The 22,777-nt window shown below is 43.5% G+C and overlaps 1 protein-coding gene across 4 annotated transcripts in view; it reads right to left on the reverse strand.

The window, feature by feature from the left end:
- Positions 1-22,777, reverse strand: part of BEND7 (BEN domain containing 7) — a 104,485-nt gene that overhangs the window by 65,113 nt on the left and 16,595 nt on the right. For all 4 annotated transcript variants that reach the window (XM_034765066.1, XM_034765057.1, XM_034765048.1 and 1 more), the window contains exons 4-7: positions 21,137-21,259; positions 17,536-17,801; positions 9,487-9,712; positions 1,750-1,869 (exon numbers count right to left, since the gene is read on the reverse strand). In XM_034765066.1, the coding sequence (XP_034620957.1) occupies positions 1,750-1,869; positions 9,487-9,712; positions 17,536-17,801; positions 21,137-21,259 (735 nt within the window). The remainder of the gene's footprint in view (positions 1-1,749; positions 1,870-9,486; positions 9,713-17,535; positions 17,802-21,136; positions 21,260-22,777) is intronic.

Here is a 22,777-nt window from a genome sequence, read left to right on the forward strand (position 1 = left end):
ACAGTTCATTCATCTGCCATGGTCTCTCTCATACTCTTTGGCCAGCTGAATATTCAGCCTTTGGAATTCACAATGGATCATTTTTTTTAAAAGGCTATACATAAACACACACAAGTTCAATAGGTTAGAATAACTCCAATTGGCCCAGAAGCCTAGAGCTTTACATTGTCAGATTGGACACCTGGATTCAGTGCTTCATCTAGCTCTTTTTTCCTTAAACCAACAGAAACAATGCACTTATTTGCAGTGCGGAGCAGTAAGAAAAAATAAAGGAAGCAAGCTAAGAAAAGTGGCTGTAAGGAAGGGTTATTGATGTGATGCAAATGATGTGCCTCACACAATGGGGGTCAGGTGCTATTGGGGAGAGGGCGGTTGGAGGACTGGGAATACTTGCATATGGAGACTGAAGAAAATGCTGGGGAGAGAAGTAAGAGAGAACCAACATAAGAAGAGAGTCCCCAGCAGGAAAGGGGGCACCGTACTTAGAAAGGAGACTGGTAAAAGTGTATAAAATAATTACACATACATCACTATAATGGGGAGAAACTGTTTTCAGCTTTCTAGGAATTCTACCGTGGATTCTGAAACTATAAATTCTTATTTCAACTGGAATTGACAGCACATGGGCAGTGCGTTGCACCGACATGCCATTAATTATAAAATCAGAGCCTAAGTATGTCGTCACTGCAGAGTTAAGTCAGGTAATCATCAACTGAGTGAGCCTAACCTGTGTGTGGGCAGCCACTCGGCAAAGCCAAAACTACTGTGTCCCCACTAGTGCTGCACTTACCCACGTGTGTCGCTAGGACTTCCGGGGACATATCCTATGCAGTGGCGGATTAGCCACTGGGCCAACGAGGCCCGTGCCCACGAGCCCTGGCCAATTGGGCGCCCCCGTGCCCTGACCCGCTCTGCCAGGCACTTCTGCTGGCGAGCAGGGTAGTGGCATGGAGGCTTGCCCCACTCCGTCCACCCGGACCTCCTGCCAGGTCTCCGACCCCGCTTCCCGGCAGAAGCGCCGGGCAGGCGGAGGGGGGGCAAGCCCCCATGCCCCAAATCCCAGTGCTGGGTGGGAGGCGGGGCAAGCCGGTGGGATGGAGGACTGCAGGTGGAAAGGGTGGGGAAGGGCCCCCACTTGCTCTGACCTACGGCCCCACAAAACAGTAATCCGCCTCTGATCCTATGATTCTTTGGGCTCCAGTAAACTGAGCTCTATGATTCTCTCTCAGTGAATTGTGGAAGAACTTGTCTGTCCCTTTGGGCGCATGGGGGGAAATTGTGGGAAGGCACTGGAGGATTCTCAGCATTTGAGTAATTTAGCCTGTGTCCTCACTGAGGAGTGGGCAGGTTACCAGCCCAAGTGAAAGCAGCCCCTAACCTCTAGTAGTCTATAGCCCCAGCTGGGAAGCTAGCCTGGGCTTAAAGCACTGCTAAACTCAAGTGAGATGGTTGTGTGTATGGTGGACAGGAAGGGCTTCGAGGCAACACCTGAGAAAGAGCCTGACTTAACTCTACAGTGAAGACATACCTTAAGACTATTACCATTCAAAACATATCAAACACCACATTTTGCATTCTAGCGGCAACATGCCAAAAGTGTATTGGCTTCATTTTCAGAGGTACTGAGCCCTCACAACTACAATTAAAGTCAAGGGGAGCTGTGAGTGCTCAGTTCACCTCTGAAAAAAAATCAGGCTCTATGACTTTAGTCTTATGCTAAGTTGTTATTTCTGACATTTTCATGCTTACCTGAGCCTCTTTTTAACCGTCTTCTTGCCAGTTTAATTTGATCCTGTAGAATCTGTACCCAGTCTCTGGGGCCAGGAAGTTTATCCACGTGGTTAGCAGTGCAATATTTTTCTGTGAAGACTAAAATAAAAGGTAGCATTTTTTTTTAAAGTGTCTTGTCAAAACTGAGAAGGGGAAAACAAGGAAGAGGAGGAGGATTAAAAATAAAAACAACAATAACAAAAACTGAAGTTAAAGTGGCCAAAACTAGGAGGGCAAGACCAGAGGGCAATTCAATGTTCTATGTGTTTATCTTTAAATATATTATTTTGTGTCTAGATACTATATTGATTAGCTGCCTATAAAAACCTGAGAGAGAGAATGTCTACATCTCATGTATGTCACATACAGAAAATCTGTATTAAAATAATGGTGAACTTTGAACTAAGCCTCACAAGTGGTGGATATTTATAACTGCCTGTTCACCATGTGCATTTTGGCATTAGCGGAGAAAGGCAGGTCTCCTCCTGGTCCTTCTGGTCTCATGATCTTGTCTGTCAGGCTGCTAGCAAACAGGCGATATGAAGAAGTCCTAAATCTTCAGTGGGCATTTATCATATTGGCAAAACAGAAGAGGACAGTGAGCTTGTATAAACACATATAAAAACAACTGCTTTAAAGGGGACAATGTCAATCAGGTCCAAAATTTAGATTTTGTAAAAAACAAGCTTTTACAGAGCTTAAAATACTAGATATATTTTCAAAATTTGTTTGTTTTTCATTGGAATTATAACAGATAAAACATTCCCCTGCTGTGTCTGCAACCCTAACACATTGCAACATTAAAAGCAAGAAATGAAACTGACTATAAACAAAAGTGAAACTGACTAATTGTTTTCACTGTCCACCTGAGAGAAGTGCCAAAAGTAAATCAGAACATAAATAGTCTAAGTATTACTATGATTAACAATCCTATTGCAGTAGTGGCCAGAGGTGTCAAAATCTGGAGCACCATTATGTTAGGGCAATATATAGGAAGACTTGGTCTCTGGCTCAAAGTGCTTATAATCCAAGAGGACTTCATATATCCAAGTGATATATGAAAGATTTTTTATATTTTTATATGTGTGTGTATATATAATATATATATATATATATACACACACACACACACAGTGTGTATATATATTATACACACACACAGTCTTCAAAATATTAATAAATAAGTATAAAGGGTTAAAAAAATGTATTTTTAAAATTCTTTCAGTTTTAATAATGTAAGGTACTATTCACAATATACAGGTGTTTGTTTACAATCTATGGCCTCAATCCCGCAGTCTGATCAATAAGGGCCTGGGGTAGCCCATCTGGAGTACCACAGATGTCAACAGGGTCTCACATAGGTGCGGTGGTCAGCTTTGCATGAACTGAAAGCTTATTGGGTCAGGGACTGTCTTTTTGTTCTGTGTTTGTACAGTGCCTGGAACAATGGGTGTCTTGATCCAGGACTGTGATCCCTAGGTGCTACAATAATAAAGTAATAATAATCAACTGATTACAATATCAGAGTCGATGATGTGAAAGATTACATTGTCCTTTGAAACAGACATCAACTTGAATTCTAGTAAATTAAAAAAACGTTGATAGTAGTTTCAGCTTCTATTCCTCTGCCAATTTTTGTGATTTTACAATCACATTTGCTTATTTTTAAACAAGATTTCTCTATGTTGTGTGAAAGACACACAAACAACAGGAGGTAATGACTACTCAGGGAAAACAATGAAACTGTTGCTACACAAAGTGTGCGCAAAGTAGAAAGAGAGCGTTTCTCCTCTAATCATTTCCAGTTATAGAAATCTTATATATAATTTGTAATGATAGTAGGTAAAATGTTTTCAGACAGAAGGACGATTTTCAAGTTGACAGTGTCCCCTTAAGTTCTCAGCTAATTTCTCCAATGAATGTAGTTTTTTCTCCATTTCTGTATCCACGTCATGGAAAAGGACAAAAAAAAAAATCACTAAACTATCTGAGAGTTTGGTAGCATAATGTCTTAATGATAATGCAAACAACATGATGTTGTTCTCATGGAGATTTCATACTGGCTCAGTCATTACTTGGAATAAATGAACCCACAGTGTCTTAGAGCACAGCTCCTCAGGGGAAAAATAGTGCTATCGGAGCCAGGCTGAGTAAAGTTCCACACTGTGTCAACCCTTGGCAACTTGTTGCATTAGCCCCTAGGAAAGAACTCCCCTAATGAAACATGACAAAGGTCATGCACTGTCATTTGGTTGATACTCTAAATGCAGTGAATGCAATCCTCTTATTATAGCAGTGCCTAGTAGTACCACCACAGACACATTTCTATTTCCATTACAAATTCTATTTTGAGGGTTTTTAATTGAAATGTGGTCATTTTTGTTTAACTGCTTGTGACTGCTGCTTTCTACAGTAGGGCGAGTTTTGCTATTTCAATGGTGCTGCCCCACCTACTGGAAATATCTGTCCCCTGCTACCTTTCCTCCATGTCAGCGGATTTAAAAATTCATATTGAAACCTTCCTGTTTTCTCTAGTTTATGACTAACTTGCCCTTCAAAGCTTTCTGTGACTTGTATGAAGGATACCATGTAAAAAATGAATTTTCCTTGTATGTCAATGTTTATCAGCAATACAGTATTCTGTATGATGGGTCCTACTGATATCATCCAATGGACCTTTCGGTGCTAATATATCGTCAATGTATTGGTACAAAACCATCAACAAGATGTGAATGGAGGCACTGAGTCAATGAACATTACATAGAAATTGCCATTCCAGATCAGTGGTCCATCTAGTCCAGGATTCTGTCTCTTGCAGAGGCCAGTACCAGATTCTTCAGAAGAGAGTGTGTAAGAAACCCCTCACTGGACAAATTATGAAATAACCAATTTTTTTCCTGAGTTAGGCAATCTAAAATCAACCTTCTAATATAAACCTGGTTCTGAACCTGGTTGTAGTTGCAGTCAATACCAGAGATTCTATCAGAAATATAAGTCAGGACTGTGTCACGGTCACAATCACAGAATCAGAGAAGAGTAGGACTGGAAGGGACCTCAAGTGGTCATCTAGTCCAGTCCCCTGCACCCAAGGCAAGACTATGTAATAACTAGACCATTCCTGACAGGTGTTTGTCTAACTTGTTATTAAAAACCTCCAATGACAGAGAATCCACAACCTCCGTAGGCAATTTGTTCCAGTGCTTAACTACCCTGACAGGTAGTTTTTCCTAATGTCCAACCTAAAACTCCCTTGCTGCAATTTAAGCTCATTGCTTCTTGTCCTATCCTCAGAGAGCAAGGGGGCTAATTTTTCTGCTTCCTCCTTGTAACAAATTTTTATGTACTTGAAAACTCTTATGTCCCTCCTTAGTCTTCTCTTCTCCACACTAAACAAACCTACTTTTTTTCAATCTTTCCTGATAGCTCATGTCTTTTTAGACCTTCAATCATTTTTGTTGCTCTCCTCTGGACTTTCTCAAGTATGTCCACAACTTTCCTGAAATGTGGCACCCAGAACTGGACACAATACTCCAGTAGAGGCCTTATCAGTGCAGAGTAGAGTGGAAGAATTTACTTATGGTGTCTTGCTTGCAACACTCCTGCTAATACATCCCAGAATTATATTTGCTTTTTTTGCAACAGTGTTTCACTGCTGACTCATATTTGGCTTGCCATCCACAATAACCTCTAGAGCCCTTTCTGCAGTACTCCTTCCTAGGCAGTCATTTCCCATTTTGTATGTGCAACTGATTGTTCCTTCCTAAGTGGAGTACTTTGCATTTTTTCTTATTGAATTTCATCCTATTTACTTCAGACCATTTCTTCAGTTTGTCCAGATCATTTAAAATTTTCATCCTATCCTTCAAAGCACTTGCAACCCTTCCCAGCTTGCTGTTGTTCGCAAATTTTATAAGTGTACTCTTTATGCCATTATCTAAATCAATGATGAAGATACTGAATAGAACCAGACCCAGGACCGATCCCTGCAGGACCTCACCCGATATGCCCTTCCAGCTTGACTGTGAACCACTGATTTACATTCTGGGAATGGTTTGTCAACCATTAATGCACCCACCTAATAGTATCTCCATCCAGGCTGCATTTCCCTAGTTTGTTCATGAGACGGTCATGCGAGACAGTATCAAAAGCCTTACTAAAGTCAAGATATAACAGCTACTGCTTCCCCCCATTCACAAAGTTTGTTACCCTGTCAAAAGAAAGCTATTAGGTTGGTTTGACATGTTTTTCTTCACAAATCCATGCTGACTGTTACTTATCACCTTATTATCTTCTAGATGTTTGCAAACTGATTACTTAATTATTTGCTCCATTATCTTTCCAGGTACTGAAGTTAAGATGACTGATCTGTAATTCCCCCAGTTGTCCTTATTTCCCTTTTTATAGATTGGCACTATATTTGCCCTCTTCCAGTCCTCTGGAATCTCTCCTGTTGTCCATGAGCTTTCAAAGAGAATCGCTAATGGCTCAGATATCTCCTCAGTCAGATCCTTGAGTATTCTAGGATGTATTTCATCAGGCCCTGGTGACGTGACAACATCTAACTTGTCCTTTTCCTATTTTAGCCCTCAAATTCTACCTCATTTTCCCTGGCATTCACTATGTTTGACTTCCAATCGCTACTATACTTTTTGGTGAAAACTGAAACAAAAAAAAGTCATTCAACACTTCTGCCATTTCTACATTTTCCGTTTTTGTCTGTTCCCCCTCAGTGAGTAATGGGCCTACTCTGTCCTTGGTCTTCCTCTTGTTTCTAATGTATTTGTAGAATGTTTTCTTGTTACCCCTTAGGTCTACAGCTAGTTTGAACTTGTTTGGTGCCCTGGCCTTTCTAATTTTGTCCCTACATACTTGTGTTATTTGTTTATATTCATCCTTTGTAATTTGACCTAATTGCCATTTTTTTGTAGGACTCTTTTTTGAGTTTCAGATCATTGAAGATCTCCTGGCTAAACCAGGGTGGTCTCTTGCCAGACTTCCTATCTTTCCTACACAGTGGGATAGTTTGCTCATGTGCCCTTTATAATGTCTCTCTGAAAAACTGCCAACTCTCTCGGACTATTTTTCCCTTCAGAATTGTTTCCCATGGGATCTTACCTACCAACTCTCTGAGTTTGTTCAAGTCTGCCTTTTTGAATTCCATTATCTTTATTGTGCTGTTTTCCCTCCTACCATTCCTTTGAATCATTAACTCTATCATTTCATGATCTAGGGTTACCATACGTCCGGTTTTTCCCAGACATGTCCGGCTTTTTGGTAATCAAACCCCTGTCCGGGGGGAATTGCCAAAAAGCCGAACATGTCCGGGAAAAATACCGGCCGGGCACTTCCCCTCCCGCAGCTGCTGTGCTCCCTACCTTGACTCTTCGGCTCTGTTTAAGAGCCGAGCTGCCAGAGTGCTACGGGCTTCGGGCAGCCCCCATGCCTCCGGCCCCTGAGCCACCAGCCAGGCACTTCCCATCCCGGGCTCCGGGGGCGCAGGGTCCAGAGGCATGGGGGCTGCCTGAAGCCAGTAGCACTCGGGCAGTTCGGTGCTTACAGAGCCCAGGAGTTCAGGGAGCACAGCAGCCACCGGAGCACGGGAGGGGAAGTGCCCGGCCTGGGGTGCAGGGTCCGGAGGCACGGGGGCTGCCCGAAGCCCGAGCACTACCGGCTTCACAGTTTGCCGGGCAGCCTCCAGACCCTGTGCCCCTGGCAGGGCGCTTCCCCTCCTGGGCTCTTCCCCTCCCGGGCTCCAGCTGCGCTGGGGAAGTGCCGGCCGGGGGCACAGGGTCTGGTGGCTGCCCAGCAAACCGTGAAGCCGGTAGCGCTCGGGCAGCCCTTTTCGCATGGCTGGGAAGGCAGAGGGGGAATGCGGGGTGCTCAGGGGAGGGGGCGGAGTTAGGGCAGGGACTTTGGGGAAGGGGCGGAGTTAGGCCGGGGCCAGGGCCCCGTGGAGTGTCCTCTTTTTTTTATTTTTTAAATATGGTAACCCTACATGATCACTTTCACCCAAGCTGCCTTCCACTTTCAAATTCTCAACCAGTTTCTCTCTATTTGTCAAAATAAAATCTAGAACAGCCTCTCCCCTAGCTGCTTTCTCCACCTTCTGAAATAAAAAAATGTCTTCAATGCATCCCAAGAACTTGTTGGATAATCTGTGCCCTGCTGTATTATTTTCCCAACAGATGTCTGGGTAGCTGAAGTCCCCCATCACCACCAAGTCCTGTGCTTTGGAAGATTTTGTTAATTGTTTAAAAAAAGCTTCATCCAGCTTCTGCCTGGTTAGGCGGTCTGTAGTAGATCCCTACCATGACATTACCCTTGTTTTTTACCCCTTTTATCCTTACCCAGAAACTTTCAACAAGTCTGTCTCCTATTTCCATCTCAACCTCAGTTCAAATGCATACATCTTTGATATACAAGGCAACACCTCCTTCCTTTTCCCCTGCCTGTCCTTCCTGAGCAAGCTGTACCCTTCTATACCAATATTCCTGTCATGTGTATTATCCCACCAACTCTCTGTGAAGCAACTGTCATAGTCCTGTTTATTCACTAGCATTTCTAGTTCTTCTTGTTTATTCCCCATTCTTCTCGCATTAGATTATAGATATCTAAAACGCTGATTTGATTTCCCCTCTCTGTTTCCTCTTGTCTCTCCCTTATCCCTGCTATAAGGGCCCATGCTCCCCCTAGATTCCGACCCTTCTCCCAGCTCTCCATAGTCCATATCTTCTTAACTTCTAGGTTAGCTCACAGGAACTCTTAACTAGGAATGAATCGCATGTACTTTAAAAGCTCCAGATGGTACAAAATGCAGCCGCCTGTCCACTTAACACAGATCACTAGCTTTCCTTTCTGCACTAGCTCCCTGATTAAGTTGAATACAAAGCCTCTGTCCTAATACTCAAAGCCCTGGACCATAATTTCCTCTAACAGCTATATTCTACCGGTTATCTTGAAACTGTTGATTAACAGGGGAGACAACTCAGAGGTGGACAGAACATTCACAGGAGCTTGACCTATGGAACTCACTCCCACAGACAAGCAGGACCACAACCTCACTGACATCAGCACTAGATACAAAACTCATTTCTTTTACTAGATTTTCTTCAATAAGATCTTCCTCACCTCACAGCCAGCCACAAACTACTAATCCAGTTATTCATAGACTAGATATGACACACTCAGATGAATGGCAAGTTTTTCCATTCTACCCTGCCGATGTACCTCAACCCTGATCTGGGAGGATCAAGACAGAAATATGGCAATCCAGGACCCAAGGTAAAACTCAGGAGAGTTCTCCCATTACTCTGCATCTCCATGGAGTGGCAGCAGGCTCTAATCTAATGAATGAGCAGTGCATTTCTCTAGTTGGAGCAATTGTTTCAGGCTATCTTCTGACTCAAAATGGATATCAAGTATTCTCTGGTCACATTTTCAAGTTTTTCTTTACATCCATGAAGGCCAGAAAAAAATTAAAGTTGAGATTCTCATCTCATCACAGGCCTTCAGGGGCTGGGGACCTAGGCATAAGCCTCTAGCTTAATCTGGTCTGGAGGGACCACTTCAGAAATTATGGAAAAATTATAAAAAGAATGCACATTTTTCTGACCTAAACGCCAGGGATTCTAACTTCCTGGCATTACTCAATGACTAGAACATATTCTCAGCAAAGGATGGAGAGACATATATATAGGAAACAAAGCAGAAACATACCTTTTATTGCACCCACAATATTTTGGTCTAGTCCTTTTCGGTTATCATTGAGTCCTCTTTTCCTCTTGCCATTGGGTAAAGAGTTAGCCAAGGTCTTGTCATCAAAAAATGCACACACCAGCTTTCTAAACAGCAGGCTTCCTGAGCGAGTATAGTTTGACAATATAGAGTCCAGCTGAGATTTGGGCATAAAGACATCAAAGCCTTCAGCAAGTTGCACTTCTGGCTACCAAAGGAAAACAAATATTGTAATTAAAATAGCGTTCACACACGTTGTTTTACATTGTCACTTAGTGATCACATCCATGAAGCTTATCCAGGGGTTATGATAAAAAACGGTTACTCACCTTCTCATAACTGTTGTTCTTCAAGATGTGTTGCTTATATCCATTCTAATCAGGTGTGTGCGCGCCGTGTGCACAGTCATAGGAAAGTTTTTCCCCTAGCAGCACCCATTGGGTTGGCTGTGGAGCCCCCTAGAGTGGTGCCTTCATGGCGCTCAATATACGACTTGGCGCCTCCTCAGTTCCTTCTTGCCGGTTACTCAGACAGAGGGGAAGGCGGCTGGGTTTGGAATGGATATGAGCAACACATCCCGAAGAACAGTTACGAGAAGGTGAGTAACCGTTTTTTCTTCAAGTGATTGCTCATATCAATTCCAATTAGGTGACCAGGCGGTGGGGTCAGAGTTATGGAATCGCAGATTGGAGCACCACTCTGACAAAAGCTGCATCATCTCTGGGCATGCTGGACGATGGCATAATGAGAGGTACCATATGTACCGAGGACCAGGTTGCTGCCCTGCAGATTTCTTGGATCCGGACCTGGGCCAGGAATACCACCAACGAGGCCTGTGTCCATGGGGGACTGTGCCGTAAGTGCCTGGGCTAGTGTCTTGACCAGCTCATAGCACGTGCGGATGCAGGACACGATCCAGGAAGATATTCTTTGAGATGAGACCGGTAGGCCTTTCATGCAGTCAGCCACCGCTACGAACAACTGGTTTGATTTCCTGAATGGCTTGGTGCATTCAATATAGAAGGCTAACGCTTGCCAAACATCCAAGGTGTGCAGCCTCTGCTCACAGTTCCTCGTATGAGGCTTCAGATAAAAAACAGGCAAGAATATGTCTTGGCTGGTATGGAAGTGTGATACCACCTTAGGCAGAAAGGCCAGGTGAGGTCTGAGCTGCACCATGTTCTTGTGGAAAACTGTATAAGGTGGGTTGGAGGTAAGGGCCTTAACTCAGATACTCTTCTTGCTGATGTGATGGCAATTAAGAAGGCTACCTTCCACGATAGGTAGAGAAGGAAGCATGTCGCCAGCGGCTTGAATGGGGACCCCATTAATTTGGAGAGGACCAAATTAAGGTCCCACGCAGGAACAGGCTGTCTAATCTGTCTAATGTAGCAGATCCAGAGCCCAGACCCCTGAGGAACCGTCCAACCATGGGGTTGGCGAAGACGGCGCGTCCAGAGGCTCCGGGGTGGAAAGCCGAGATAGTCCCTTGGTGTACCTTTACAGATGACACTCCCAGGCCTTGCTATTTCAGGTGCAGAACATACTCCAGAATAAGAGGTAATGGCATCTGAAGTGGGGGCGTATGACGCTGGTCACACCAGCAAGTGAACCTCTTCCACTTCACCTGATATGTAGCCCTCATGGAGGGCTTTCTGCTGCCGAGTAAGACCTCCCTTACCTGCTCCAAGCACAGGAGCCCCATAGGGTTCAGCCATGAAGCTTCCAGGCCATGAGGTGGAGGGACCGGAGGTCTGGGTGGTGAAGATGACCATGGTCCTGAGTGATCAAGTCGGGGAGGAGTGGCAATGTGATCGGAGTGTCGACTGAAGATCCAGAAGCGTGGTGTACCAGTGTTGTTGAGGCCACGATGGCGCCACCAGAATGATCTCTGCCCCGTCTCTGCGGACCTGGAGCAGGACCTTGTGCACGATACTGATCGGGGGAAAGGCGTAGAGTAGACGGCCTCCCCAGGGTAGCAGGAATGTGTCTGCAATTGAGCCTGGGCTGCTTTTCTGAAAGGAGAAAAACACTGGGCACTTCCTGTTACTCCGAGTGGCGAACAGGTTGTCCTGGGGAAACCCCCACCTTAGAAAGATGGAGTGAAATCCAGCTGGATGGACCACGCGTGGCTGTGGAAGGACCAGCTGAGGTGGTCCGCCAGTACGTTCTGGGCTCCTGGCAGATATAATGCTTCCAGGTGAATGGAGTGGGCTATACAGAATTCCCAGAATCTGAGAGCCTCCTGACAGAGGGGTGAGGACCAGGTTCCACCCTGCTAGTTGATGTAAAACATTGCAGTGGTGTTGTCCGTCATGACTGCCACGTGGCTGGCCTTAAAGATGAGACTGAAAGGTCTGGCATGCGAATCACACTGCTCTGAGCGCCGTGATATTGATATGGACAGAGAGCTCGTCCTGTTACCAGAGGCCCTGCGTTCGGAGATACCCCAGATGTACGTTCCAACCTAGAGCTGATGCATACGTAACTAGAGACAAGGACAGCTGAGGGCTGCTGAAGTGGACTCCTTTACAGACTATTCGAGTCGAGCCACCACTGGAGTGACTCTAGCACCGGCTGTGGCGCCATGACCACTAGACCCAGGCTGTCGTGCTCTGAGCAGTATGTTGAAGCGAGCCATGTTTGTAGAGATCTGAGTCTCAGCCTGGTATGTCGGGCCACGTACATGCAGGCTGCCATGTTACTGAGAAGACCGAGGCACTTCCTTGCTGTAGTGGTCAGTACTCTCTCATGCATCGAATGATGCTTGCCGTGGTTTGGAATTAGGACTCCAGCTGGCTTGCTCTTGCCTGGACCGAGTCCGACACTGCTCTGATAAACTCGATCCTTTGGGTCGGAGACAAGGTGGATTTGTTCAAATTGCAGAGGAGACCCGGACTCTCGAACGTGGATGGAGCCAGACAGACTGCGACTCCACCTGTTCTCTGGTGTGCCCCCTGAGCAGCCAATCTTCGAGGTAAGGGTATATCTGCACCTGCCTCCTTCAGAGGAAGGCTGCTACCACTGACATGCACTTGGTGAACACTCGTGGGGTTGTTGACAGGCCGAAGGGAAGGACCGTGAACTGATAATGTTTTTGGTCCATCGTGAACCTTAAAAAGTACCTGTGAGTAGGGTGAATCGCTATGTGAAAGTACACGTCTTGCATGTCGAGGGCGGTGAACCAGTCTCCCAGATCCAGAGAAGGGATAATTGTACTGAGGAAAACAATGCAGAACTTCAACTTTACCATGAACTTGTTGAGTTCTTGCAGGTCTAGAATGAATCTGAGACCCCTTTGGCTTTGGGGATTAGGAAGTAGCGGGAATAGAATCCCTTGCCCCTGAGCTCCTCAGGAACCTCCTCCACCGCTCCTATGACAAGGAGCGCCTGCACCTCCTGGATAAGGAGTTGCTCATGAGAAGGATCCCTGAAGAGGGATGGGGGGGAACTGGATCCTGCTGCGCCGATGTGGGTTGCGGTCTAAGTGCTGCCTCCATAAGGAGCTGTTTCAATCTAAAGTCCCGCTCCTTCTTGGTTCGGGGGTGAAAGCCCTTACAAATCCTGCACTTTTCTCACTGATGTGCTTCCCCCAGACACTTTAAACAAGCGTCATGAGGGTCGCCCATTGGCATGGGCTTGTTTCAGGCCTTGCAGGGCTCGAACCTCTGGGACTTAGGCATGTAAGTCCCCCAAAGAGAACACCGTCGGGGTGGAGGGTAAACTCCCCAGCCCAACAGCTAACTACTAACTAGAACTACAATAACTAAGAACTAAACAACTACAAAATACAGTCTGAAAGAGAAGCTAGGGAAACAGAGAGAGCTTGCAAAGCAGTTCTAATGACCGTCACTGGCGGTAAGAAGGAACTGAGGAGGTACCGGGTCGGCAGGGTCATATATTGAGCGCCATGAAGGTTCCACTCCCGGGGGTTCCACAGCCAACCCGACAGGTGCTGCTAGGAGAAAAGCCTTCCCACGACTGTGCACGCGGTGCGCACACACCTATTTGGAATCTATATGAGCAATCACTCGAAGAACAGTTTATTTTACTGAAATAAAAGTAACCAGTGAACGAGCACATTAAAAGGCAAGTCAAATAATTATACAGATTGTCATCTTTATGTACCATTGCAGCTACTCAACACTTACTATGCTACTTCTTTGTACACAGCAAAAAACTAAACAAAACCAAACCCCAAAGGGCAAGGATACCTTCCAATATGCAATTACAGGTAGGGCGCAGAAGGTCACCACCAGAACAATTTCATTTGGACAAGGCCAAATAGCCTTTTAAAATAGTGTTTATATGACCCTTTAGTGGATCTGATTCACTCCCATGAGCACAGGGAGTACAATCTGCATCTTTCTGCACTAATGGAGCAGTTCACCCATGGGGCACCCAGGGAGGACAGGTGGTTGTATGGCAACCATCTTCCAGTAGGGTACTGGCTTTAAGTTCTATTCAAAGCTCCACAGGAAGTCAAGTCAGTAGGACCTCGCAATGCAAGGACAACTCGTGTGTGTGAAAGATGGCAGAAACTGAGTAAATGATTGCTCCCAAATCCTGTGTTGGCTTGTGAATCACTCTCTTTTATGTTATCATGTATCATGAGTGCATTCTTAGGATAGGATATTAAATTGACAGCTTATTATAGCAAAAAAATTGTGGTAAATCATAAATTAAATGACACCGTCAGAAGAAAAGGGGGAAAATATCACTGCCTTGTATTTCCTACACAGCTAGACTCTCTTATTAAGCACTTTTAGGTCCAACATTTTCCAAAGGTCTCTGAGAGGGTCCCCACCTCACAATACACACTGGGCATGAACAATGTATATTTTTGTGCAATTACACATTTTTGGCGGGTTTGCTCAAGCAACATTTTGTTTTTGTTTTATTAATGCAAACGTCCACCTGCAAATACTATGGATATGTTTTCAAAGACGCATACACAGGCGTAAGTGTTAGCGTGTACAGCGCTATGCTGCAGGAGAGCTTCTCTCACCAACATAGCTACTGCCTCTTGTTGGGGGGTGGTTTAATTACGTTGAGAGAGTTCTCTCCCAATGGCACAGAACGGCTACAGAAGAGATCTTACAGCAGCGCAGCTGCATCGGTACAGCTATGCCACTGTAAGCTTTCTAGTGTAGACACAGCCTTAGAAATCTAAGGCCGTGTCTACACTTACAAGCTTACAGCAGCACAGCTGTACTGATGCAGCTATGCCGCTGTAAGAACACTTGTGTAGCCGCGTTATGCCGATGGGAGAGAGCTCTCCTGTCGACATAATAAAACCAGCTCAACAATCAGCAGTAGCTATAGCACTGTGCACACAAGCGCTTATGCCAGAAAAACTTATGTCGCTCAGAGGGGTGATTTTTTTTCAAACCCAGGAGTGACAAAAGTTTTGCCAACGTTAGTGCTAGTGTAGATATGGTCTAATAAGATCCCAGTGTTGCAAGGAGGAAATGCCATAAACAAATCTAATTAATACTGCTGTGAATTACTGGTGAAAAACACCTATGCATCGGGGAGGTGGGAGGGGGAGAACAGAGTCAATGTAATGTTAGTTTAGGTTTTCCTAAATAAATTAATCAATTTGTACCTCAGCCACATAAATTGAAGGTAAAATGCTGATTTATGACTGCATTCCTTTAGTTGCAAATTATTCTTCAATCAAAGGCAATCAGTACTTAATTGAGCTTTCATGGACAACTTTGAATGTGATTTATCAAATGGAATAGCTCTTGTTGGCAGATAATAATTAGATATAATTAAATACAAAGAACCAGTGGGTAACTATTAACGTACAGTGTAACAAATTATCTGGATTAATAGTAAAGCAAAGACAAGAAAGTTTAACTATCATTATATTTAAAAAGGGCTAATCAGATTCATGGGCCAGATTCTGAGCTCTGATCCACTGACGTGACTCTGGGGTACCTCAACTGAAACCTTAACATTGGTTTCAATGACGTTATCCTTGATTTACAACTGAAGTGGAATGGGGATCGCTTTCTAGGCAAAGATGTAGTGAAAATAATATTGGCATTGGTTAGTAATTGTCTAAATCAGTACATACAAGGTGCAATTTGTACAATTTTCCAATGAGAGTATTTATTTACTGTACTATCAAAACTCCCTTTCAGTTTTCCTAGGCGCTCAGACACAATGGTTGTAAGTGCAATAGAAATGCCTATAAATAAATAGAAGGAAAAGATAAAACAATGTCCTCATTCATTCTTTTTAAAAAGTGATATTATTTAATACATTCAAAATGTTTAGAGATTTCATTTTATTTCCACTGGTAAATATATCCACTCCCAAACCTCAACTTTCTTCTTTTGAAAATAAAACCCATATGGTTTAAATAATAATAAAAACATCTTGCTTATTTTCAGAACTGTCCTAAGCTGCTTTGATGGTGGGGAGGGTTCAGATGCTGGAAACATACTGAACCAACAAGTGCGGCAAATAGTGCATGTCAGTTCCAAACAATGGAAGCAAGTTGAGGCCCAATTTTTAAGCCAAGCTTCCATTTTCAGGGTGCAAAACTGCCATCTACAAGGAACTGCAGCCAGAATGAATCACCAAGAACTAGCGTGACTGAAACGAATCCACAAAACTATGGATGAAATTCCATTGCACACACAAAGCTTCCTGAAAAACTGGAGATCCAACCTAAAAATCAAGCCACAGGCATAGAAGTCTTATAAATGTAAATTACATATCTGAGGCAGAAGTTATCCAATATCTACTATCGCTTCAAACCTTTCTAACCACAATACTACAACAGAAGAACCTTTGAAAAGCATTGAACTAGTTGCTATATATCATTACACAGACTCTCTTGCATGACACTGTAATCTAATTAGGGGTGTAGCTTGCATCTATATAACTGAATTATCATGAATGCTCTTTTTTATTATTAGTTTGCACTTCTAGAAAGGTACAACATTATCTACAGGATTCTTTTCATTTACGCTCATTGATACAAAATTTAATTATGTTCTTCTAGCTCACTGTACTTAGGAAATTGGAAACTGCCTTCTCAAAATTAAAAATATATTAAAGAAATTAATGATCAGCTTATTCATCAGTGAACTTTTCAGACATCACCCATCTGATCATTAAACAAAGCCAATCAACCACCCCTATGGCCACCAGTTAGACACTTCATTAATCAATGCCACCTGCAACCTTCCATACGCTAATAGCTGCTAATTCTAATCCTGCAACTGGATCTGCCTGGGCAGCCTCTTGCACTCATACAGAGCCCCACTGACTTCAACAGCAGGATCAAGGCCTTTACCTGAATACAACAGGGATGAAAGTTAAATACCCCAATCTTGCAAAGATTTACACACATACACCTCCACCTCAATATAACGCTGTCCTCAGGAGCCAAAAAATCTTACCGCGTTATAGGTGAAACCGCGTTATAGCGAACTTGCTTTGATCCGCCGGAGTGCGCAGCCCTGCCCCCCCCGGAGCACTGCTTTACCGCATTATATCCGAATTTGTGTTATATCAGGTCGCATTATATCGGGGTAGAGGTGTACTTAAACTTTATTCATGCGAGCAGTCCCTCTGAAGCCAATAGAATTACTCAAGTGTGTAAAATTAAGTAAATAAATACTTTTTTCAGGGGCAAAGCTTAGGTGTGGAATAATTACATTAGTCAAGAAAGGCTAGGGTTGTGAATTCCTTACACAGCTCCTTGCAGGGGCTCCTGGACTTACTTTGGCCCTGGGTAGCATGGCAGATGGGGACAGCAAGTTTATTTTGCAGGGGCAAACAGAGCTCCCGATCCCTACAGAGCATCTACAGAGTGGTTTCTATGGGGTCAGGGAAAGAGAATATAAGGCTTTGGAAGCAGCACTCCCCTTTCATGACTCCAAATCCAAATTCCCACTTTTTTTTGTGGTAGAGGAAACAATATAGCCTCAAGTAGACTTCAACATTGATCCCTAAGTTATAGTGCGGTAAAGTTCTCTGGCATTTTATGCAACTGAAATATCAACTTACATCTGAGGAAGATGATTCAAGAATGATACCAAATCCTGAAACATGGGTCTCTGGCTTTGGAGTATGTTCAGCTGCTTGCAGGCTGGATCTTTCAGAGTTTGCTGACAGTTTCTTTTCCTTCTCTACAGTGCTGGGCTTCTTATTCACAGTAATGGGCTCAAGAGTCTTTTGGGGCAATTTTTTCTTTTTATTTCTCTTTCTTGATATTGTTGACTTCTGTGCACAGATCAGGGGAATCGGAGGCTGCTGTCTGTTTTGGGTGCCAACTGAAGGGAAAAAAAGCTGTGAATATATTTATAGAAACACGTACACCACTGCAGGTTAAACATAGTTATTAACTTGCTGTATTCATCGTCTGGCTAAGCAGCACTATTTACAATACAGTTTGTGCATATGAAGCATTTATATTTTCTCAGGTTTGCATAATTAACCCTGAATATTGAAAAAAGGACTTGAACAATGATTACAGTTGTGTGAAATTGTATATCCTCTGACATTATCGACGATCTTATGGTCTTTCAACATGTTTTACTGACATAAATAAGAAAACTCTAGATGCATTAGCAATCATGCTCTTTTCTGAAGAAAATTGGCTCAAAAAGATCATTTAAAAAACTATTTTATCAAGAATTAGTAAAAAATATTTAACAGTTTAATTTCTACATTCTGGGAAACCAGTTACCTGTTTGGGTTTTTTTGAAGCCTAATGGGTTTTATTTTTCACATATATTAATATTTTATATTTATACAGCATCTTTCAAGGACACATAAGTGCTTTACAAATTAAGGCCCTACTCCTGCAATCAGATCTGTCTGGATTCACTTTGTGCAGATGTAAAGGTCCAGCCACATGGATCAGATTGTAGAATCAGGGCTAAATAATCAGTATCAAGCAGCTCAGGGCTTGTCTACACTTGAAACGCAGCACTTCCGTGTATACACTACTTATTCCAATGGGAGGGGTTCTCCCATCTCATAGACTTTAAGGCCAGAAGGGACCATTGTAATCATCTAGTCTGACTTCCTGCACATCACAGGGCACAGAACCTCACACACTCTCTCTTGTAATAGACCCAAACCTCTGGCTGACTTTCTGAAGACTTCAAATCATGATTTAACGACTTTAAGTTACAGAGAATCCACCATTTCCTGTAGTTCAAACCAACAAGTGACCCCTGCTGCATGCTGCAAAGGAAGGTGAAACCCCCCCCCCAGCATCTCTGCCAATCTGACCTGGGGGAAAATCCTTCCCAACTCCAAATATAGTGATCAGTTAGACCCCGGGAGCACGTTGGTGAGACCCACCAGTCACACACCTGGGAAAGAATTCTCTAGAGTAACCCAGAGCCCTCCCCATCTAGTGTCCCATCTCCAGCCACTGGAGATACTTGCTACTAGCAGCCGCAGATGGGCCACATGCCATCGTAGGCAATCTCATATTACCATCCCCTCCATAGACTTATCAAACTCAGTCTGGAAAGTTCAGTCTGTTTTTTTGCCCCCACTGCTTCCCTTGGAAGACTGTCCCAGAACTTCACTCCTTTGATGGTTAGAAACCATAGTCTAATTTCAAGCCTAAACTTGTTGATGACCAGTTTATATCCATTTGTTCTTGGGTCAACATTGGCCCTTAACAGAAACAACTCCTCTCCCTCCCTGGTGTTTATCCCTCTGATGTCTTTATAGAGAACAATTATGTCTCCTGTCAGCATAGGTAATCCACCTCCCTGAGAGGTGGTAGCTAGGTTGAAAGAAGAATTCTTCCATTGATCTAGCACTGTCTACACTGGGGGTTAGATTAGCTTAACTACATCACTCAAGGGTATGGATTTTTCACACTCCATAGCGACTGTAGCTGGGTCAAAGTAATTTTTTAATGTAGAGCCTTATTTTTTTCCATGGGCAATTGAAAGCCCCATTGAAAATGCTACAGCTTCCAGGGAACAGCAAACTGCCATCCTCTGCAAAGGTTTCTTAATAGGAACCCCATTCATAGTGGAATTTACTTAATGGATTTTGGAGAGGTTTCTGGCAACGATTACAAGGGCTGCAATTTGTACTTTGTCATTTAAATAGGAAGGTGCTTAACTATCAGAATAAATCATTACGCTTTCGTGTACACATTTTTATTTTAGGTGCTAATTCTTTTTTTTAAATAACAAAGGTGTCAAACAAGTGTCTGCATACCACAAACTATAAACTATTTCCCAAAGCTTTTCATCAAGAGGTCCATTAAATTACGAACTTATTTACATTACAGAGTCACAGCATGGAAAGAGAAACACTCCTATGGATTCCAGTTTTCATTGCAGAGGGTCTAGTCCTGCGTTTTTTTATCCACAAGTCATCCTTACTGATGCAAATAATCCCCCTGAAGTAAATGTAACTACTTGTGTAAAGGGATTTCTTATGTGCGTAGAGGACCCTCACACTCCTTTGAAACCCAAACATATTTACTCAGGGTAGCTGACATTACAATACTTGTCTCATCTATCCTTAGCTCATAGTAACATTATTTCAAGTATCATACTGTATGCATACAATCACCTTCTTTGTCCTTTCAACTTCCACCATATTTCAATTAAAAGAACCCCGCCACACACAATTCTAACTGAGGGCTGTCATAGTTCAGATAACTGCTCCTGTTTCCCCCCCTCATGGTTCACCAAGGGCACCCATTTTCAGACTTCTGGCTTCCCAGCTGTCACCTCTCTTGGGCGGAGATCTGCATTTCTCCTCCTCCTGACTGGGTATTTCCAGGCTCCACGGTTCCCTGCCTCCATTGTGAATTCTCCAGCACGACAGATAGCCTAAACAGGCCCACTTTGCCTTCTTCTCAGAGATTATGAACAGCATAACTCCTCAGAGATGGGAAACCCGTTTAAATCCCTTCTCCCCATCAGGCAGAGTGGGGAACTGAACCAGGGTCTCCCACATCCCAGATGAATATCCCAAGCATTGAGCTAAAAGTTACAAAGGAGCTGAGGCTCCTCCTCCTTCTCCCTTTGTTCCCAGGCCATGTTATGTGGAGTTAGGAGGCTGCCTGACTTATTCCCATAAGAAATAACTTGGGATGCCTAAGAGGGGTTCCCATTAGTGGATCACAAGCAGAGAGAGAGGCTTTTCTGCAGCCCAGATTTAGGGACATATCTCCGTGAGAGAGTCTGGGTTTAGGACACCCTATGATTGGCATCTCCCCACTTAGCATGCTGGCTTTTGTGAACTGCAGTCTAAGGTGCCCATCTCTCCCCATTTGTTGTACAGAGAGCCTAGGTGCCTAACTCAGGCTTTGTGGATCAAACTGTTGCTCTAGTGATTTTCTAGGCATCTAAAAGTTAGGCATTGCGATGCTTAGCATAGCAACACCTAAGTCTCTTTGTGGATCCAAACCTTAGGTGCCTAAGGGCCTTAATGGGCTCCTATGGCACCTAGACACTTTTGAAAAATTGATCCCAAGAAGCAGAGACTTGAATCCTGGTCTCCCAAGTGAGATTCCTTAACTACTGGACCATTCTTCGTAGTGAAAGCACACTGGAAATATCCTGACTAAAGATATCAGACACAGATTAAAGGAGTGTGAGAAAGAGAGAGATCATGGTACCTGCTTGAATCTGCATTAGCTTTCTCATGGTCTTCAGCTCTTGGAGAATGGCCTGCAAAGTTGACTGGCAATTACAAGTACAACAGTTTGGTCCAACTGATGAACTGACCCCTGGAAGTTCTCCTGAAGAAGAAATGAAATAAAATAATGATACAATCAAAAGAGCTGGACAGGATTTTGAAGCTAGCAATGTATGCTATCGTGAAATTGGACCCAAGGAAAGCACAGCCAATAATTACCAAAACATTCATTTTTGGGAGGAGGGGGTCACTGGGTTTTATCCGGCTACCAGTATATATGCTTACATAATCGGAGGGACATGATGTTATAGGGGTTGGTGAGGACTGCACAAAAGCGTGAACACAATGCGCTCTCACAGCAGGGCTCTCTATTGTCAGGCTAGTTCATCTCAGATAACAATAGCTCCAAATCTCATTATAAACATACTCACTTTATCATGCACAAAAAACCCCATCTTCTAGAATAGTCCTACAAAGAATGGGTAGCCGTCTGTGTAATAAAGGTTTATATTATGCATTAAATATCCAATTCTAAAATTGGATGTTACCTACCCATGTTGCTTTATAACATGAAGAACTCAAATGAAAATCAGATCCTCTGGTCACAGAATCACAGAAATTACTGATGGGAAAGAACCATCAGCAAGAAAACCTAGATAACCTGCTCCATCCTTCTGCCAGTACTGGTTTGTTTCCTACAGCACGTTTTCTCATGCTGTGTCCCAGGAGACAACGTTCGCACAACTCCCCTTGGGAGACTATTCAACAATTCAATAGACTGCTTTGTCCAGAATTTCCTACTGATATTTCAGCCTAATTTTCCTTTTCTTAATTTCATTCTTTTACTTCTGGGTCTACCCCCCTGAAAAAACCTTAACTCTTCCTCAGTCTCCAGACTGTTTTCATCTTTCACATACTTGGAGGTCTTGAAAAAGGGTGGCTCCCACAAGCTCAGAGAGCTGGTGCCTTCCTCTGCTAGCTGTATCTTGTGCTGCAGAATCTGAAGTTTTTGTTATCAAAGAATTACTTTTCTAGCCTTTAAAAGGTGCAAAGAAATACAAATAGAATGTCAACTGCTGCAAAGGTATCTGTCTGAACCTGTAACCAGACATGAACTGCCCCTATTCATTTCAATGGCCGTTAATACTGAAGACTTATTTAAATGGGTAACTATTTTATTGGTTTGCAAAGCACAAAAGAAGAGGGATGATCCTATTATGAAGATCTGAACAACCTAATACAAGTCATTTCATTTTTGTATCACAGGTGTGCGGACCTTTGGAGAGTACATTGTTTATTTTTTCTCCAACCTGACTAGTCGAGTTATCATGTGCCCTTTAGTTATCATTTAGCAAACTCTAAGGATACGTCTACACTGGATAGCTTACAGTGGTATAGCTGTACTGATGCAGCTGTGCTGCTGTAAGATCTCTCATGTAGTTGCTCTAAGCTGACGGGAAAGACCACTCCTGTTGACATAATTAAACCACCCGCAATGAGCGGCAGTAGCTATGTCAGCAAGAGAAGCTCCCCTGCCGACATACCGCTGTCCACACTGGCACTTATGTCAGTGAAACTTATGTTGCTCAGGGGAATGTCTTTTTTTCACACCCCTGAGCAA

The sequence above is a fragment of the Trachemys scripta genome, chromosome 1 (assembly GCF_013100865.1).
Source record: "Trachemys scripta elegans isolate TJP31775 chromosome 1, CAS_Tse_1.0, whole genome shotgun sequence".
Taxonomy (NCBI): Eukaryota; Metazoa; Chordata; order Testudines; family Emydidae; genus Trachemys; species Trachemys scripta.